General features: G+C 43.8%; 1 protein-coding gene across 1 annotated transcript; it reads right to left on the bottom strand.

Annotated features, from left to right (window-relative positions):
* Positions 1-372: 372 nt before the first annotated feature.
* MPC1L (mitochondrial pyruvate carrier 1 like) lies at positions 373-1,125 on the bottom strand. Its single transcript, XM_059158626.1, has one exon. It carries the CDS (start codon positions 1,107-1,109, stop codon positions 555-557), a length of 555 nt encoding a protein of 184 aa, XP_059014609.1. The 5' UTR covers positions 1,110-1,125; the 3' UTR covers positions 373-554.
* Positions 1,126-17,985: the final 16,860 nt, after the last annotated feature.

Here is a 17,985-nt window from a genome sequence, read left to right as displayed (position 1 = left end):
AACACAAGCGGGAGAGGTGGGAGAGGGAGAAACAGACTTCTCCACGAGCAGGGAGCCCAATGTGGGGCTCAATCCCTGGACCCTGGGATCATGACCTCAGCTGATGGCAGACGCTTAACGACTTAAGCCACGCAGGTGCCTGTACCAAGTTTTAAAAATCATGTATGCTACCAAGCATTATTTGACCTGGACACCCCGAAACAAGAAACAAAACACCATCTCAGGAACGCTATCATTCATTCTTCCTCCCCTGTAAAAACTAACCCTCAAATGCAGGTCCAGCGAAGAGGAAGACCAGCCAATCTACCCCCACCTAAGAACATTGTATTTCCAGATCACAAAATAAACAACACTCAACACCTTCAGTTCTGCTCTATTTTCTCTTCTTTATTAACCAAACTGCAGGTTTCAGTCAGACTCGCAATTTTATTAGAGTAAAAACCAAACTTCACTGGTCTCTTTAGGGAGAACAGTTCAATGTTTGCAAGCTGCAAAGTTTCAATCGGGCCCTCTCCACCACGCTTCTGGGGCAATGGGTTGGGGCTGGCGGCTGCCTAACAGGAGTCATCATTGTCAAGGTCGCTAACAGGTACAGGACAGCTGGTGGGATCGGGGGTGATGGCAGCTGTGGTACCAACAGCCGCCGACGCGCCTCCGCCACAGTAGTAATTCAGGTAGCGGCTCAGCGGCACACTCCGCGCCAAGACATTGGTGCTGTGGCACACGAACAGCAGCAGGTTTCGAGGCTGTACACGGTAGGCGAAATGCATGAAGGCCATCAAGTAGAAGATGAGCGCTACTTTCATACGGCCACTGATGATTTCAGGTGATGCGTTCATGTCCTTTAAGGCAGCCAGCGGAAGGCCATAGTTGGCCACGGGACCCCAGAAGTGAGTGCTGGCCAGATAGTTCCGGAACTCCTTGGTCTTCATATAGTCCCTCGCACTCCGCCACAGTGCCGCCACCATCGCCATGATCTCCAAGGCATGAGAGCACCAAAGAAATAACAGCCAACCCACGATGACGTAGGATGCAGAGCCTACTCCGCACAGCCTGGACCCGTGACCTCGCGCCTTTGCGTGGTTGCCATAAAGTGCTCCACACAGCATGTGCGGCTGTCGTGTGTGCTTGTGGTGCTGGAGGTATAGCCACGCCCCCGCACCTTCCCGTGACTGCCGTAAAGTGCATTGGACAGACACGTGCTGCTGTCAGGTAACGCCTTTAGGGGCAAGAGGTGTGGCCTCACCGTCATGCCTGAGCAGCACGGCCATAAAGTGTGCAGCGCGTGAACCCTGTCCTGTGTTTGTGTATTTCTGTTTCTCTGGCAGCCTCATCCTCCGCTCGCCCTTTTGCGGAGACCACCGTAAAACTCCCAGGGCTCCGTGCGCCACCCAGGGAGGTGAGTGTCCAGCAGTGTGCTTCTCCTCCGTATCCAAAGGGAAGCTCTGATTGTTCTGTCCAGTCTGTGGGCAGTGTGGACTAAATGTGATACAATATCGTTCAACCAGGTGCACAAATTTAATCCTTACATAATTTGCCTGAGTGTTGCATCTAGAGTGACGTTTCACCCCTAAACATTTCCGCATCTGGCTCTTAGCAAGGACATTTCCCTACTTAATCACAGTACAATAATCCACTCAGATACTTTTATGTACAGTACTATTTAATATGCAGTGCATACTTAAAATTTAGAGTTTTGTGGCTGTTTCTTTTCTTTTTTGTTGGGAGAGGGGAGATCCAGTCAAAATTCACATTTAATTACCTCTTTTAGATTAATCTTCCTTAGTGTAGAGGAGTTCCCAGCATTTTTTCTTTTTATGACATTGACATTTTTGCGAAAAGTACAAGTCAGTGGTTTTTCAGAATATTCTTAATTTGGATTTATATGTTTTCTCATAAACAAATATTTGGGGGCAAGAATACTACACATGTGATGGTGTGTCCTTAGTGCATCACAGTGGAAGGCACCTGATGTTACTTTGTTCTATCATTGGTGATATTAAGTTTGATTTTTTTGTTGTTGTTGTTTGTTTGATTTTGTTAAGGCTTTGTCTGCCAGGTTTCTCCCCTCTGTAATCAACAAATAATCCAAACTCTCTTTGAGAGTTTATGGAAGTTCTACTCCAACAGTCTTTCACCTAATAGTTAATATCGATTGATTAAAATTCTTAATGACAAAACTGATGATTATTTTCCATGTGTTTTCTATTTTTTCTAATTGAAAATTTGAAAAGTAAGTAAGTATACATTGAGGTAACTAATACTTTAGTGATTTATGAACAAGACCATGGTATCTTTAAAAATTAGTACATTCATTATCTTTATTTACATCCCAAATATTTCTCAGCTGTAGCTTAGAATATATGGTAAAACCATTGCTCAAAAGGAAAACAGCATAATTTTTAGATAACCTTTTTAAAATGCTGGGCTTCCAAATAGAGATGACTGGTATACGAGTGTAAATTAGTTCAGTGTAAGTTTGAATCAATAAATCAGCAACCGTGAATTGAAAGACATTTTAGACCTAAAATGTCAGATGCTCGATCCCCCAGTGTCCTAAAAGAAAGGTGGGTTACCACTCCTATCTGCAAAAAAACCTTTCAGTACTTGTAGATCTTCTCATTTGGGTTGTTACTTCACTTTGATTACCTATTGCTATGTAATAGATCACCCTAGAACTTAGTGGCTGACAACAGTTCTTTATTTTAGTCACACATTTGCACACTGGGTGGGACTCACTAATTGTTGTTATCACCACTTGGAGCAGCTCAGTTTAGGGCTGGAAGATCCACTTTCAAAATGGCTTACTAATATGGCTAACAAGTTAACACTGCTTGTTGGCCAGGTGCTCAGCTGGGACTGTTGGCGGGGAGGCCTCTGCTCCTTTCCACAAGCTGCTTATACTTCCTCGCAGTATGAAGGCTGAGCTCCAAAAATAAGTGTAACAGGAGAATAAAATAGAAGCTATGTGGTAGGCAGAATTTTACCCCCAGTGACCCTTGCCCTGGCATACCTCCCCTTGATTTGAGTGGAACCTATGAATATGATTATATTTCACTCCCATGATTATATGACATAAGGGATTTTGCAGGTATAAGTAAGTCCCAAATCAGTTGACCTTAAGATAGGGAGAGTCTGCACGTGGGCCTGATCTAATCGCTTGAGCCATTTCAATCTGGGTCCATTCTGGAAGCCAGGGACTGAGGATGTCAGAGATTTGAAGTGTGAGAGGGATTAGATGTGAGGGAGATTATCTACAGCTGGCTTTGAGGGTGGAGGTGGCCATGTTAGCAAGGAATTTGGGTAGCCTTTAGGAGCTGAGTGCAGCCCCCACTGACAGCCAGCAAGGACAGGCAGACCTCAAGTCCTACAACCACAAAGAACTGAATTCTGCCAACAACGTTGGGAGCTTGTAAGCAGATTTCCCCCTACACACTCTGAAAACTCAGTTCAGACAACACCTTTAATTCATCCTTGTGAGACTATGAACAGAAAACCCAGCCATGCTGTGCCTATAATTCTGACCTATGGACTAAGCTAATAAGTGGGTATAAGCCATTAAGTTTGTGGGTAATCTGTTGTACTGCAATAGCAAACCAGTATCAGAGAGATTGGCTTTTGTGATCTAGCCTCAGAAGTCACATAACATTGCTTTCTCCAGTCACAAGCCCACCCCGGTTCAGTGAGAGAAGACATAGACCCCCCTCTCCAAGGCAGGAGTATCAGAGTCACACTTTAAGAAGATCACGTGGGATGGGAAATATTGTGGCCACCTTTGGAGAATGTAGTTTACCATATTACTTAACTTGAAATCATATAATTCTGTTGGAGTTGAAAGGATCTCATGAATTATCTGTAGAATAGAAATAGTAGTCTCTACCTCATAGCAGGAGATTTCACTGTATTAATCCTTGTTCAGTGCTTACTGTAGGGCTTGGTATATAAGTGCTCAGTACATTTCTACCCTCTTCATTGTCATCCACTCCAACCCCCTCATGTTACAAATTAGGCGTGAAACCTTAAGACATCTTCATTTGCCAGGGTGACACAGTGAATTTGCAGTAGACCAGGATTAAGGTTTCTTATTTCTCCCATTAGTCCTCTGTACACATCACTTTATTTATTTTATTTTATTTTTTATTTTTGGTTTTATTTTTAAAATTTAATTTTTTGTTTTATTTATTTATTTTATTTTCTTCTCTTTTCTTTTTTTAATTTATTTTTTTATTGTGTCTTTTTTTCTTTTTTTTTTTTCATTTCTTTGACAGAGACAGTGCAAGCAGGAGGAGTGGCAGCAGAGAGGGAGACGCTGAGCAGAGAGTACTATGCAGGGCTCAGTCCCAGGACCCTGAGATCACAACCCGAGCAAAAGGCAGACGCCCAACCAAAAGAGCCACCATGGGCCCCATGCACATATCACTTTAACATCTGATGTGTTTCTATCTTTCCAGCTAAGTTGTTAAGTTCCCCCAGACCAGGGAAAATATCACCAAAGAAACTGTTCCTTCTCCCCATGAGCCTTTTGCATGTGCTGACTGGACATGGTCCAAATTGAATGTGACAAGGTCTACCTTTCAGTGGGGCGTTTTACAGCTAGGGGAATGGAGGTACAGACAATTTGTGACTTTCCTGGTTGGTTCCAGGCCAGTACAAGCAGGCTGAATACAGTCTTCGTATAAGGTTTGTGCCTTCTAGATATTTGTTGGTGGTTAGAGTTGCAACGAACAGCCCCATCGAAGTGTACGGCATTGTCATGGAGCTTGGCCAGCACTTGAAGAGAGGAAGCACACAGGGCTAGGAATGAGCAAAGCTATCGAGAATCCTACCTGACTGAGGCAAAGATGGTGACCAAAGAGTTTTAGGATTAGAGAACATAAGTAATGTTACCGAACCCAAGCTCGACTGCCCGCTGCCTGAAAAGCCAGTACTCAAGAGATGACTATTGACTGGAAAGGAATATGAACTTTATTCAGGTGGCCAGCCCCCTGGGGAGAAGGCAGAGCCTTGTCCAAAAGCCAACTCTGAGGTTTCTGCCTGGCCCAGAGACTTTTTTTTTTTTTAGAAGTATAGGAAATTTTTGATTTCTCACATTTCTTTTTTTTTTTTTAAAGATTTTATTTATTTGACAGAGATCACAAGTGGGCAGAGAGGCAGAGAGAGAGAGGAGGAGGAAGCAGGCTCCCTGCAGAGCGGAGAGCCGGATGCGAGGCTTGATCTCAGGACACTGAGATCATGACCTGAGCTGAAAACAGAGGCTTAACCCACTGAGCCACCCAGTGGCGCCCCTGGCCCCGAGATTTTTAAAGAGATTTAATCAGTTAAGGGAGTGCAGTGGTCTGTGGCATTTTTTTATTACGTGCAGACTCCATGAGGCTGGCTACAGAGTTCTCTCAGTGCTCGGGGGTTGTGCAGGAAGTTCTAGAAGTTCCTTGGTGCCCCACGGGGTAGGGAAGTGGGGGCGGGGAAGGGATGGTGCAAGAAGGTCTGGTTCCTTGGTACTTTGGGGGTTGTGCAAGAATACTCTGTTCTTTCTGCAAAGGAAGGCAGGGGCTGCAGATGCACAGAGGATGGTCAGTAAAGTCATTTATGTGACCTTAAAAAGAGAAAAACATTTTGCTAAAAGATGTTTTAGCTCATCAGAAAGCTGAGGCAGCCTCAGACAGACTTGTTGGCCTTTGTAGCCTGGGAAAGTTCTGGTCCTACACTCCCCAAGGCCAGTGGTTTGCAAATCTCAGAGGAAGTAAATTAGTTCTTTGACATATCAGAGGCCTTAGGTCAGCAAGCCGGGAGTGTGCTAACCTGAAGCAAGTTAATCCATAAGCCCGGTTAGGTGCTACCATGACGCTAATGCTGGCCCGTGACTACCCTTCCCTACAGGTAAATTAGCCTCGCTGTGTATTTCACTGCCTTTTAATGGAGGAGACTAAACAACTGAAGGTTTATCATTAAATAATATCTCTTTACTATTAATATTATTGGAGGTGGTGTTTCTTCTACATAAAGCGGTCCGAGTCTGCTGTGTGACTCAGCCTAGAGACGTTAACATGAACATAGTCAGTAAGCTCAGAGGGGAGAAGACACCTAAATACAAAGATGGATTCAGATCTCTGCCCAGCCCCCACTCCTACCCAAGATCACAGCCCACAGGGTCCTGTGAGATCCTGCCTGACATTAACAGCTCTAGCCCAACAGGACCCTTCAGTGAGTTCCCATGCAGTAGATTGTAGAGAGCATACCTTTTTATTTTAACTGCTCTTCTTAACTTTCCATTGTGAAATAATTTCGAACTCATAGAAAAGTTAAAACAATTTCAAACAAGTATAACAAAGCAAGAAGTGTCAAAAACAAACAAACAAACAAACCCACATATCCTTCACTCAGATTTACCAACTCTCAACATTGTGCAATATTTTCTGTAAAGTTTTCTCTTCCTTGAAGGGTATTTCTTAAGAACATCAGTGTGCATTTCCTAAGCACATGGAGGCTCATGACTTTTTTTTTTAAAGATTTTATTTAGTTTTTAGAGTGAGGGATGAGAGAGAGAGTGAGCATGTGTCAGGGGGTAGGGCAGAGGGAGAGGGAGAAGCAGACTCCCCACTGAGCAGGAAGTCTGATGTGGGGGCTCAATCCCAGGACCCTGGGATCAGGACCTGAGCTGAAGGCAGACGCTTAACCAGCTGAGCCACCCAGGTGTCCCTCATGACTGTCTGTTACATTACCACAGTACATCCATCAGAATCAAGATGTTGAACAGCATAATACCGTAATCTGCAGTCCCTCTTCACATTTTGTTCATTGTCCCCATAATGTCCTGTATCACAGTTCTCTTTTTGTAGTCCAGGATCCAGACAGGGATAACACACTGCCATGATGTCTCTTTTATCTCCTTCCATCTAGAACAGTTATGCCTTCCTCTGCCTTTGTTTGTTGTTCGTGACCTTGACATTTTAGGAGAGTACAGGCCTGCTATTTGACAGAATGTCTCTCATTGGGTTCATTTGATGTTTCTTCGTGACTGTCCTCAGGGTTCATTTTGGGCAGGAACCCCACAAGAATGTTGTGTCCCTAGTGCAGCAATCACATTAGCAGGCACGTGATGTCTGTATATCTGGTGATAGCAAGGCAGTATTTGCTGGGTTTCTCCACTGTAAACTCTGTTTTCCCCTTTGTAATAGGTGGTTTGTGGGGGAGATATTTTGAGACTATGTAAATATCTCTTTTCTCATCAAATATTTAACCTACTAATTTTAGCATCATTGTTGATTCCTGCCTAAATTAAGAATTACTTTAATGATAGCGACATTCTGTTTTCTATTTTTTAACATTTTTTAAAAAGATTTATTAATTTAAGAGAGAGTGCACATGCATGCATGCAGGCGAATGAGCAGGGTGGTGTGTGGGGGTGGAAGCAGAGGGGGCGAGAACACTGAACCAGACTCCCCGCTGAGCACGGAACCCAACCTGGGCTTCATCCCAGGATCCCCAGATCATGACCTGACCTGAAACCAAGAGTCTGATGCTTGAGGGACTGAACCACCCAGGCACCCTGGCAACATTGTATTTTTTAAATGATTTTATGTCTTCCTTTTTTTTTTTTAAAGGCTTTATTTATTTATTAGAGAGAGACAGACAGACAGGCAAAGACAGTGACAGAGAGTGCAACCAGGGAGGTGAGGGAGAATCAGGCTCCTCAGTGAGCAGGGAGCTCGACATGGGGCTTAATCCCAGGATCCTGATCATGACCTGAGGCAAAGGCAGATGCTTACCTGACTGAGCCACCCAGGCACCTCTTTTTAAAAAAAATTTTTTTAAAGAATTTATTTGAGAGAGAGTACATGTGAGAGAGAGCACAAGCTGGGGGAGCAGCAGGCAGAAGGAGAAGCAGACTCTTCACTGAGCAGGGAGCCCAATGCGGGGCACAATCCGAGGACCCGATGCGGGGCACGATCCGAGGACCCCGGGATTATGACCTGAACCAAAGGCAAGCATCTCGTATCTTCTGGTTTAAAAGAAAAGTAAAAAATGTACTTCATTAAAGTTGCCCTGGAATGCTGGCCAACATTTACAAAACATATGCCTATTCATGAATTACAGCTATGAAAACTGAACATTTAGGACTTGGATATTTAATGAAAAAGATTTTTTTTGGGGGGGGCCACATTTATGCTGATATCCTTGGAGTATTTGCTCTTAAATTCTACCAAAGGGAATAAATAGCAGAGTGCCTCAGGAGAAGCTGGATGAATAAAACAACAGGTAGATATATTCAGTTACTGCTGAAAATAATTTTAGAGCCGTCTGTGGCCTGGATTCTCATCTTTTGCCTTTATGTGTGCTCTTTTTCCCTCCTGTGAATACCGTGGCTGAAGGCTGGGCAGGTGCATCTTTCCGTGGCTGGGAGAGTGTCAGTTAAGTGTGTCGATCTCACTTTCTCTAGCTATAAAGCGTGTCGTGGCTGGTCCGGGTCCAATCAAGAGGCAGGAGGGGTATGTTGGGTCCGGCCCCCAACAACCTGCTGGTTTTGTGGGGTTTCTGCCTTAGTCACGTGTCCTCCGATCAGGCCGCTGGTGAGCAGAGCAGGAGGCTACAAGCCATCTCCTGCCAGGGCCCTAGTGGAGGCTCCTGCCATCGGAGCTAGCGCAGTGCCGCCTTCTCAGACTTAGTAGTCTTTGCCCCAGAAATGAAATGAACCTCCCCTTTTTTTAACCTTTGAGTGAGCGGATCATCCAGTATTTTAAATTCTACAGAAACAGAATTTTGAATGGTGAAAACTTGTTTGGAAAGTATTTCACATTTACCGAAAAGTTGTAAGAATACGTAGACCCTTTTTACTCAGATTCACCAATGGATTCCGTCAGGGAGGCGGGGGTGCTGTGAGGGAGAAGAGATTTATTATAGGGACTAGACGGAACAGAGCCATGCAAGGAGCTGGGGAAGTGACGGTGTCTGAAAGGGGGGACCTGGAAGGAGAGAGATCACCGACCAGTTATCGTGAGGAGCCAGGCCCGTTCAGCTGCCAAAGGAGGGTCTAGGGCGCTGAAAAGGAGGCTGGCAGACAGGCCCGGGGAGCTGTTGCCTCGGGGGTGCTACAGCCAGGAGTCTGGCGATGGGCCTACGGAGAGGGGGGCATTGCTGCTCAGTGAGGAAGAAGAGCTGGCCACAGAGCAGAGCCTAGAATAAGCTGGAATCTGCCAGCAACTCTGCGTCCCTAACCCTGAATGCCTTCAGAGTCCTGTGCTACTTCTGAGTGCCAGATCTCTGCCATGGAACTGTAAGGGGAGGAGGCTTCTGGAAAACTGGGTTCTGGCTCAGCCATGCTGACACAGTACAGGGCACCCCCACCAATTTAAAACTTTGCTGAGTTTGGGGCACCTGGGTGGCTCAGTGGGTTAAAGCCTCTGCCTTCGGCTCAGGTCATGATCCCAGGGTCCTGGGATCGAGCCCCGCATCAGGCTCTCTGCTCAGCGGGGAGCCTGTGCCCCGCCCCCCCCCCCCCCCCCCCCGCCTGCCTCTCTGCCTACTTGTGATCTCTGTCTGTAAAAAAAAAAAAAAAAAAAAATATCTTTTAAAAAATAAATAAAACTTCTCTGAGTTTTATCATTTTCTTTTTAGGGGTGTGTGTGTGTGTGCACACACACATGTGTGTACCTGTGTGTTATATATATCTGTGTCCGAACACACATTACTGTGTATTTTATCCAAACCATTTGAGAGAAGAACAAAGAGGTTCTCTCACATAACCACAATAATCTTTGATGTAACATTGTTTACAATACATTTTGTCGTTTTAGGCCCGATTTAAGCTTTGTCACCTGTCCCAATAATGTCCTTTATAGCATTCTTTCCTTCAGTGCAAGGTCCCATCCAGTATCACGCAGGGCATTTCCTCTGGAACAGTTCCCCAGCCTTTCTTTACTTTTTATGACTTGGCCATTTTTGAAGAGCTCAGGCCAGGTATTTTCTAGAATTGGTCCTCAGTTGGGGCCTGCCTGATGTTTCCTCACAGATTCAGGTTATACTTTCTCAGCCGCAGCACCGTCAACGGTCTGCGTCCTCAGAGCATCCCATCCACGAGCGCGGGCCTGTCTGCCCCGAGCTGTCGTGGGCGTTTGGGTACCTGGTCAGAGCCTTGTCCGGTTTCTCCACTGCGGAGTTCCAGCTTTGCCCCTTGCAGCTAATAAACTGTCCGTGGATGGTTCTCGTCCAAATCAGTACTTACTGTGATGGATACAAGGTGAGGCTTTTCCAGTGCTACCAGTCCTTGCATATCTACGTCAGCACTGCTGTCGGGAAGAGCCTCCTGTCTCCCCCCCATCTGTGTACTTACCTATTGTTCATACGGTCTTGTGGATTCCCGTTTTATTCTGTGGGTCGGAATCCTTCACTGTCCTCTTAATTTTGATGCTCCAGTTGGTCTGTATTTGGACTGTGGGAGCCCTTTGAAGCTGTCTTTTCTGACCCTGGCATTAAATGACACAAAAAGATACACCTGGCAAAGGCTGTTCCGTCCCAGATGTATTCCATGCCGTCCACCCTGCCACGCATGCGCACGCCGTGTGCGCGCACATACACACATTTTAGGTAACTACATTGTTTTGTGGTTCATCCTTCCTATGTTTCCTTTTGCAAAAATAAGGAGATGCATGCATATTAACTTATTTCCCCTTTCTTACACACATGGGAACAGACTGTATTCTTTTTCGCTTTATGATGTGTCTTGGAAACTAACCCCGTATCGCCCCATAGGGATCTTCCACCTTCTTTTTATTTGTTCCCTGCTACATAGTACTCCATCATGTGGGTGTGGCATCGTTTATTTAGCCAGTATCCTTCATTTAGACAGTTAGTTTCTATTTTGCAAATACGAGTAATAATGAGTATCCTTGCGCATGTATATTTTCTTGCTATAGGTGTATTTTAAGAGTAAGGCCCTAGAGGAGTGCCTGGCTGGCTCAGAAGAGTGTGGGACTCTTGATCACAGGGTTGTGAGTTCAAGCCCCATGTTGGGTATAGAGGTTACATACATACATATATACATAAACTTAAAAAATTTTATTTATTTGACAGACTGCAAGCAGGGGGAGCATCAGGGAGATGGAGAAGAAGGTTCCCTGCCAAGCAGGGAGCCCGATGCGGGCCTCAATCCCAGGGCCCCCCGGGATCATGACTTGAGCCAAAGGCAGACGCTTAACCAACTGAGCCACCCAGGTGCCCCACTTAAAAAATTTTTTTTGAACAAAAATAAGACCCTAGAAATGTTTCTGCTGGCTCAGAGGGTAAACACAAATACAGTCTTGTCAGATATTACCGAATTTGCCTTCCATTTTGCATTTGCACAATGCACAGGAGTGTCTCTTACTCCACAGCCTTGTCAACAGAATGTATGGTCAAGCTTCAGAATGTTTGCTGATGTGATAGTTAAGAAGTGGTATCTCATGGCCATTTTTTAAAAATATACGTATGTGTACATACATATACTTACATGTATACATATAGAAAAATATGTATAACAGCAGTATTGGGGCGTAATCCACATGCTGTGCAATTGATCCATTTGGGGTGCACAGTTCAGTGCTTCTCAGTATATTCACAGAGCTGTGCCTCTATCACCACAGTCGATTCTAGAACATTTTTATCACCCCAACAAGAAACCCTATACCCATTAGTAGTCCCCTCATTCTTCCTTCCCTAAAGCCCTTGGCAACCTCTAAACTACTTTCTGACTCTAAGGAGTTGCCTGTTGTGGACATTTTAGATGAATGAAAGCAATAATGTGACTTTTATGTCTGGCTTCCTTCACTTAGCTTATTGACTTCAAGGTTCATCGTGCTGCGACCTGTAGTACTATTCCGTTCCCGTTCCTGCCAGAATACTGGTCCTCTGCATGCAGGGACCACGTTTCATTTGTCCACTCATCCATGGGTGGGCATTTGGGTTGTTTGCACGTTGGGCTGTTGTGAATAATGCCACTGTGGACATTTGTGTACCAGTTTTTGTGTGGACGTATGTTTTCATACCTCTTGGTTGCATACCTAGGAGCGGACTTGCTGGGTCGTATGGTAACTCTGTTTAATATTTCAAAGAGTTTCTAGACTGTCTTCCAAAGAGTCTGCTGTTCTTTACAGTCCCACCAGCAGTGCACAAAGGTTCCTTCCTCCACAGCCTTGCCAACCCTTGTTACTACCTATCTTTTTTTTATAGCCATCCTAGTTGGTGTTCTCAATACAGTTTTAATTTGCACTCTTATTATGAGTGAATTTCTTTTTGTATGCTTAAGGGTAATCTTAATATCTGGTTTTTTTTTTAAGATTTTATGTATTGAGAGACAGAACACTAGCAGGGGGAGGGGCAGAAGAGGAGGGAAAAGCAGACTACCCACTGTGTGGGGAGCCCAGGGAAGGCTCAGTCCCAGGATCCTGACATTGTGACCTGAGCTGAAGGCAGATGCTTCACTGACTGAGCCACCCAGGCGCCCCCATTTTGATATCTTTTTAGGGGAATTGTCTGTTCATGTCTTTGGCTCATTTCTAAATAGGTACTTTGGGCTCCCCCCAATTTGGAAAGCTCTTTATTAGAGATATTGGTATCTTTATCTGTGGTGTAGTTTGCAAATACTTTCTCCTTATCATTTGTATTTTGACTCTTTTATGGTGTTTTTGGCAGCATTATTCATTTTGTTTTAAAGATTTTATTTATTTGAGAGAGAGAGCACGTCGGGTGGGGCAGAGGGGGAGGGAGAAAGAATCGGAAGCAGACTCTGTACTGAGCGCAGAGGTGGACGTGGGGCTCAGTTCCACCCCTGTTAGATCATGACCTGAGCTGAAACCAAGATTCCGATGCTTCCCTGACTCTGCCACCCAGGCGCCCCAGCAGCGTTATTCATGCTAGCCCCAGATCGTGAATAGATAGACGAAGTGTGGTATATCTGCACAAGGAGTATCATTCAACAATAAGAACAAACTGTGGACACATGCTATGACATAAACAACATATGCCTAGGGCGCCTGGGGGGTTCAGTTGGTTAAGTGACTGCCTTCAGCTCAGGTCATGATCCTGGAGTCCTAGGATCGAGTCCTGCATTGGGCTCCCTGCTCAGCGGGAAGTCTGCTTCTCCCTCTGACCCTCTCCCCTCTCATTCTCTCTCTCTCTCTCTCTCTCATTCTCTCTCTCTAATAAATACATAAAATCTTAAAAAAAAAAAAAAAAAAGCAAAGTACGCCCAGTGAAGGAAGCCACACACAAGAGACTCTATACCACATGATGTCATTTTTATAAAATGTTCAGAAAAGTGGGGGTGCCTGGGTGGCTCAGTGGGTTAAAGCCTCTGCTTTCCGTTCAGGTCATGATCCCAGGGTCCTGGGATCGAGCCCCACATCAGGCTCTCTGCTCAGCAGGGAGTCTGCTTTCCTTCCTCTCTCTCTGCCTGCCTCTCTGCCTACTTGTGATCTCTGTCTGTCAAATAAATAATAAAAAAAAAATGTCCAGAAAAGGCAAATCTGTTGAAACAGAAAGATTAGGGGTTGTAGGGGTGGGGGAGGATAGAATTAACAGGAAATGTACATAAGGGATCTTATTGACTGATGGTGATGTCGTACAACTTGGTAAATTTACAAAAACATCATTATACATTTGAAATAGATACGTAATATCTGAAATATGCCTCAATAAAATTTTTTTAAAGATTTTGTTTGAGAGAAAGAGAGAGCCCAAGCTGGGGGAGAGGCAGAAGGAGAGAGAGAAGCAGGCTCCCTGCTGAGCAAGGAACATGATTCAGGGCTCCATCCCAGGACCCAGGGATCATGACCCGAGCCGAAGGCAGATGCTTAACTGGCTGAGCCACCCAGGTGTCCCTCAATGAAAATTTTAAAATTCATATTCTTAGATAGCCAAATTTATCAACATTTTCCTTTATTGGATCTGGGATTTTGATGCAATAGAAACAGAAAAGCTGTTTCCTACACTTGGGCTATGAAATAATCCCGTTTTCTTCTACTACTTGTGTGGTCTCTCTCTTTAAAATTTAGATCTTTAATCCATTTGGAGTTTATTCTTGTCTATGCTGGGAGATCTGGGGGTAGTTTTATCTTTTCACAAACAGGTATCCTGTTGCCCCAGCCTCATTTATTAAAAAGTCCACTGATTTGACATGTACCTGTATCTTCTACTAAATGTCTCTATTTCTTGATCTTCTGTTCTATTCCATTGGTTTGTCTGTGAACGGACCAGTACTGTACTGTTTTAATCATAGAGACTTTAGGTTTCCATATCGGGTAACACTAGTTCAGCCTTCTAACTCTTCCTTTTTAGTGTTTTCTTAGTTTTCCAGACATAAACTTTAGGATCTATCTCCTTGTCCAGCTCCATAAAAACATTTTGATTTTCGTTGGGATAGCATTAAATTAATTTAGAGAGAACAGACTTTTTTAGGATGTTATTCTGCTTAACCAACTGAGCCACCCAGGCGTCCCTTAGGATGTTATTCTGGGTTGAATTTTGTCCACCAAAAAGACATGTTGAAGTCCTACCCCTGGTACCACAGAAGTGACCTCATTTGGGAATAGGATCACTGCAGATGGAATGAGTTAAAATGAGATCCTACTGGAGTAGGATGGGCCCTTCACTGTAACCATTCTTCTAAGAAGGAATTCTGCCTTAAGACTGTAGCAGGCCTTCGGCTCAGGCCCTGATCCCAGGGTCCTGAGGTCAGGCTTTCTGCTCGGTGGGGAGCCTGCTTCCTCCTCTCGCTCTCTCCCTGCCTCTCTGCCTATTTGTGATCTGTCAAATAAATAAATAAATATCTTAAAAATTAAAAAAAAAAAAAAGAAGACTATAGCAGGATGGGCGCCTGGGTGGCCCAGTGATGAAGTGTCTGCCTTCAGCTCAGGTCATGATCCCAGGGTCCTGGGATTGAGCCCCAGATTGGGCTCCCTGCTCAGGGGAGAGCCCACTTCTCTCTCCCATTCTGTCCCCTGCTTGTGTTCCCTCTATCACTGTGTTTCTGTCTGTCAAATAAATAAACAAAAACCTAAAAAAAAAAAAAAAAACTGTAACAAGAATAATACCTGAGTTTCTAGCCTGCTGGCCCCACCCCCACAATCACATGACTGTGGATTTCTCAAAAATACGTCTGTGCACATGTACGGATATATGCATTTATTTTTTTCATTTACTCTCAGGTGTGCACAAACTGGCATACATGTTTTCCTATTCAGAAGATGTCTTTTCATTTGTCAGGTTTATTTTTGTCTCTTTTTAGGAGTGTTTGAAAATTGAAAGCTTATTTCCTATACACATGATTCTTAAAGGGCAACCAGTGTAGATAAACTGTTCTTGGCTTCGATTTTCCTTCCTTGGCTTTCTTGAAAATGCTGTTCCATTGTTGCAATACTCTGTGTATTATGTTTGAGAATTCTGATGCCAGGCAAATTTTCTTTTTTTAAAGATTTTATTTATTTATTTGACAGAGAGAAATCACAAGTAGTCGGAGAGGCAGGCAGAGAGAGAGAGAGGAGGAAGCAGGCTCCCCACTGAGCAGAGAGCCCGATGCAGGACTCGATCCCAGGACCCTGAGATCATGACCTGAGCCGAAGACAGCCGCTTAACCCACTGAGCCACCCAGGCGCCCCAGGCAAATTTTCTTATTCATGTAAGTAATTTGACCTTTTGCCTGGAAGCCCTGAAGATCTTTTGTCCTAAAAGTCTAAAATTGTATTAAGGTATGTCTCAGAGTTGATAGATTCAGGTCAGTTTTCCCCGAGTACATGGTGGGCCCTTTCAATATGCAGACTTGTTTTCTCTTATTTCTGGAAAGTTTTCTTGAATTAGAGTTTTTAAAAATTCTCTTCCATTGTTTTCCTTCAAGGACTCGAATTAAGTGTGTCTATGTTGGAGTTTTCTTGAATGTTTTCTATATCAACCACTTTTTTTTCTGGGCCTTTTTACCTACTTCTTTATATGCTTTTCATTTTCTTGGGTTCCCCCCCATCTTTATTCAGTATTCTTTATTAGATTTTCATTGGACTCTGTTCTCCCTTGGGTGCCTTGTAATTTTATTCATTTATGAGATGGTTGTCTTTTATTTTTTACTTCAATTTCGTTCCTGAGTTAAATCAGCTCTCTTGGATTTCTACCTGTTTTTTTGTTCATTTCCATTCTTAGTTTTTACATTTCTGATTCTAGGAATTTTTTTTATACTGAAAAACATACTTAAGAGCATTTAACTCAGTTTGGATTTTTGTGTTGGGGTTTTCTTTTTCCTCATGACTGGCTTTTATGGGCATAATTTTCATCAGCTGATTTTTGTTTTGTTATTACAGTATTGTGCACTGAGTTTAATTTTTTTTTCTACTCCCAGGCATTTTGTAGACAGAGTTCTTAGTTCAGGAGTACCTTCATTTTCCTCTCAAAGAGAAAAAAGGGTTGTTGCCACACCAGGCAGGAGTGGGGTGGAGGGACAGACAGGGTTCTCCTGGGGCAGTGGTTCTGTGCTACCTGTGGTGAGCATCCAGTTTTTAATTTTCATTTCATGTCTGTTGTGGGGACCAGTATTTTTCGTAAAATACAATGAAAATGAATTACTCTGAAAATGAGTATTTTTAAATGACCCGCAAAATACAAGCCCAGTTGTTTTATTTAACAGATAAAATTGCATTTTAATCAGTATAATCAGAAGAAACAAAGGAAAAAATTATAAAAACTGTACACATTAATTGAAAGTGAACATATAGGCAATTAGTAATCACTAATATTCATAGCTTGATCATTACACAGTTATAACTAAGTAACAGTTAATGGTTATGAGACAAAGCAGTTTTCCCATATCTGATATCTATATGTACTTTGAGCAAAAAACTATATAGATTATTTTTTAAAGTTCTGAATGTGACTGGTAAGCTTAGTTGCTTGTCAACTTACCTAATTCATGTTGGATGGAGGACAGTGCCACGCGTAGGGGTGACACAGAGCTGGATAACTTCTCTGTGTGTGTATGTATTTATAGTAGAGAAACTAGAGTTATGTTGACAGAAACGAAAGAAACTATTTTAAATAATTCAGCAAGCTCAGGGTATTTATTTTTAATTTTCATCCAAACTTAAAGGAAGTGATGACTTAGTTCCAAAATAGGTCTTCACATCTTCAGTTCTAACAATTTGTGATGTAGAAGTTAAATTTTTGTACATTGGGGTAACAGTTGGCAAACCTCAAAATACCTCCCACAAGGACATGCTTTTTGTTTCCGTGACTGGGACGCAGCTCGTTCCGTGTGGGGCTCACCGAGCAGGCTCTCCACCCAGACTGCTCTGTGGTCTGTAGCGCCTTCATCTGAGAGGAGTGTGCCGATCACGTGTTTGGCTATCACATGACGTCACGTTGCAGTAAAACTTCTTAGCGCGGGTCCCCCCATACCTACTGCCGCACAGACTGGAACAGCCCACAGCTTGGCGTCAGTCTGTGAGCCATTCTAAGCAGCCCACGGAGTCTGCTGGCAGGTTTCTGGACGATACCTTCAAACTTCAGGGACAGAGGGTTTCTGCGATAAGTGAAGGACCAGCTGAGATGTTCGCCAAAGGTAAAGAGAACATGAAAGGAGTAGATCAAAAAACGTCCTCTCAAATCCAACTCTGACCTCGTTCCCTTGTGAAGCAACAAGAGCAGCTCCCCCTAATTTCTTATGTTGTCGCATGTGTATTTACATATTCCAGCCGATACCACTTGTTCTTTCCTTACTTGTCCCCCTCCACGCCCATCTTCCTCTCCATCGTGTAAGTTTGCTGGTGATTACCTTGAAAATTCAGTCCATAAATATGTGGTGCCAGAAAGTAAAGAAGTGCTCAGAAAATGATAGGGAGATGTCAAGAGGACATAGGAACCAACCAAAGGGTCCCCCAGTGACCAAATCTGGGACAACTGTGCAACAAAAAGGATAGTGTTGGATTGTGACACGGAGCCCAAGATATCCGTCAGTTCATGCTGGTGTAAATAATG

The sequence above is a fragment of the Mustela lutreola genome, chromosome X (assembly GCF_030435805.1).
Source record: "Mustela lutreola isolate mMusLut2 chromosome X, mMusLut2.pri, whole genome shotgun sequence".
Taxonomy (NCBI): domain Eukaryota; kingdom Metazoa; phylum Chordata; class Mammalia; order Carnivora; family Mustelidae; genus Mustela; species Mustela lutreola.
This window is presented reverse-complemented; position numbering and strand designations above follow the sequence as displayed.

Coding starts and splice junctions, on each gene's coding strand:
- MPC1L (XM_059158626.1), bottom strand. CDS start 1,109: ATGCTGTGTGGAGCACTTTATGGCAACCACGCAAAGGCGCGAGGTCAC.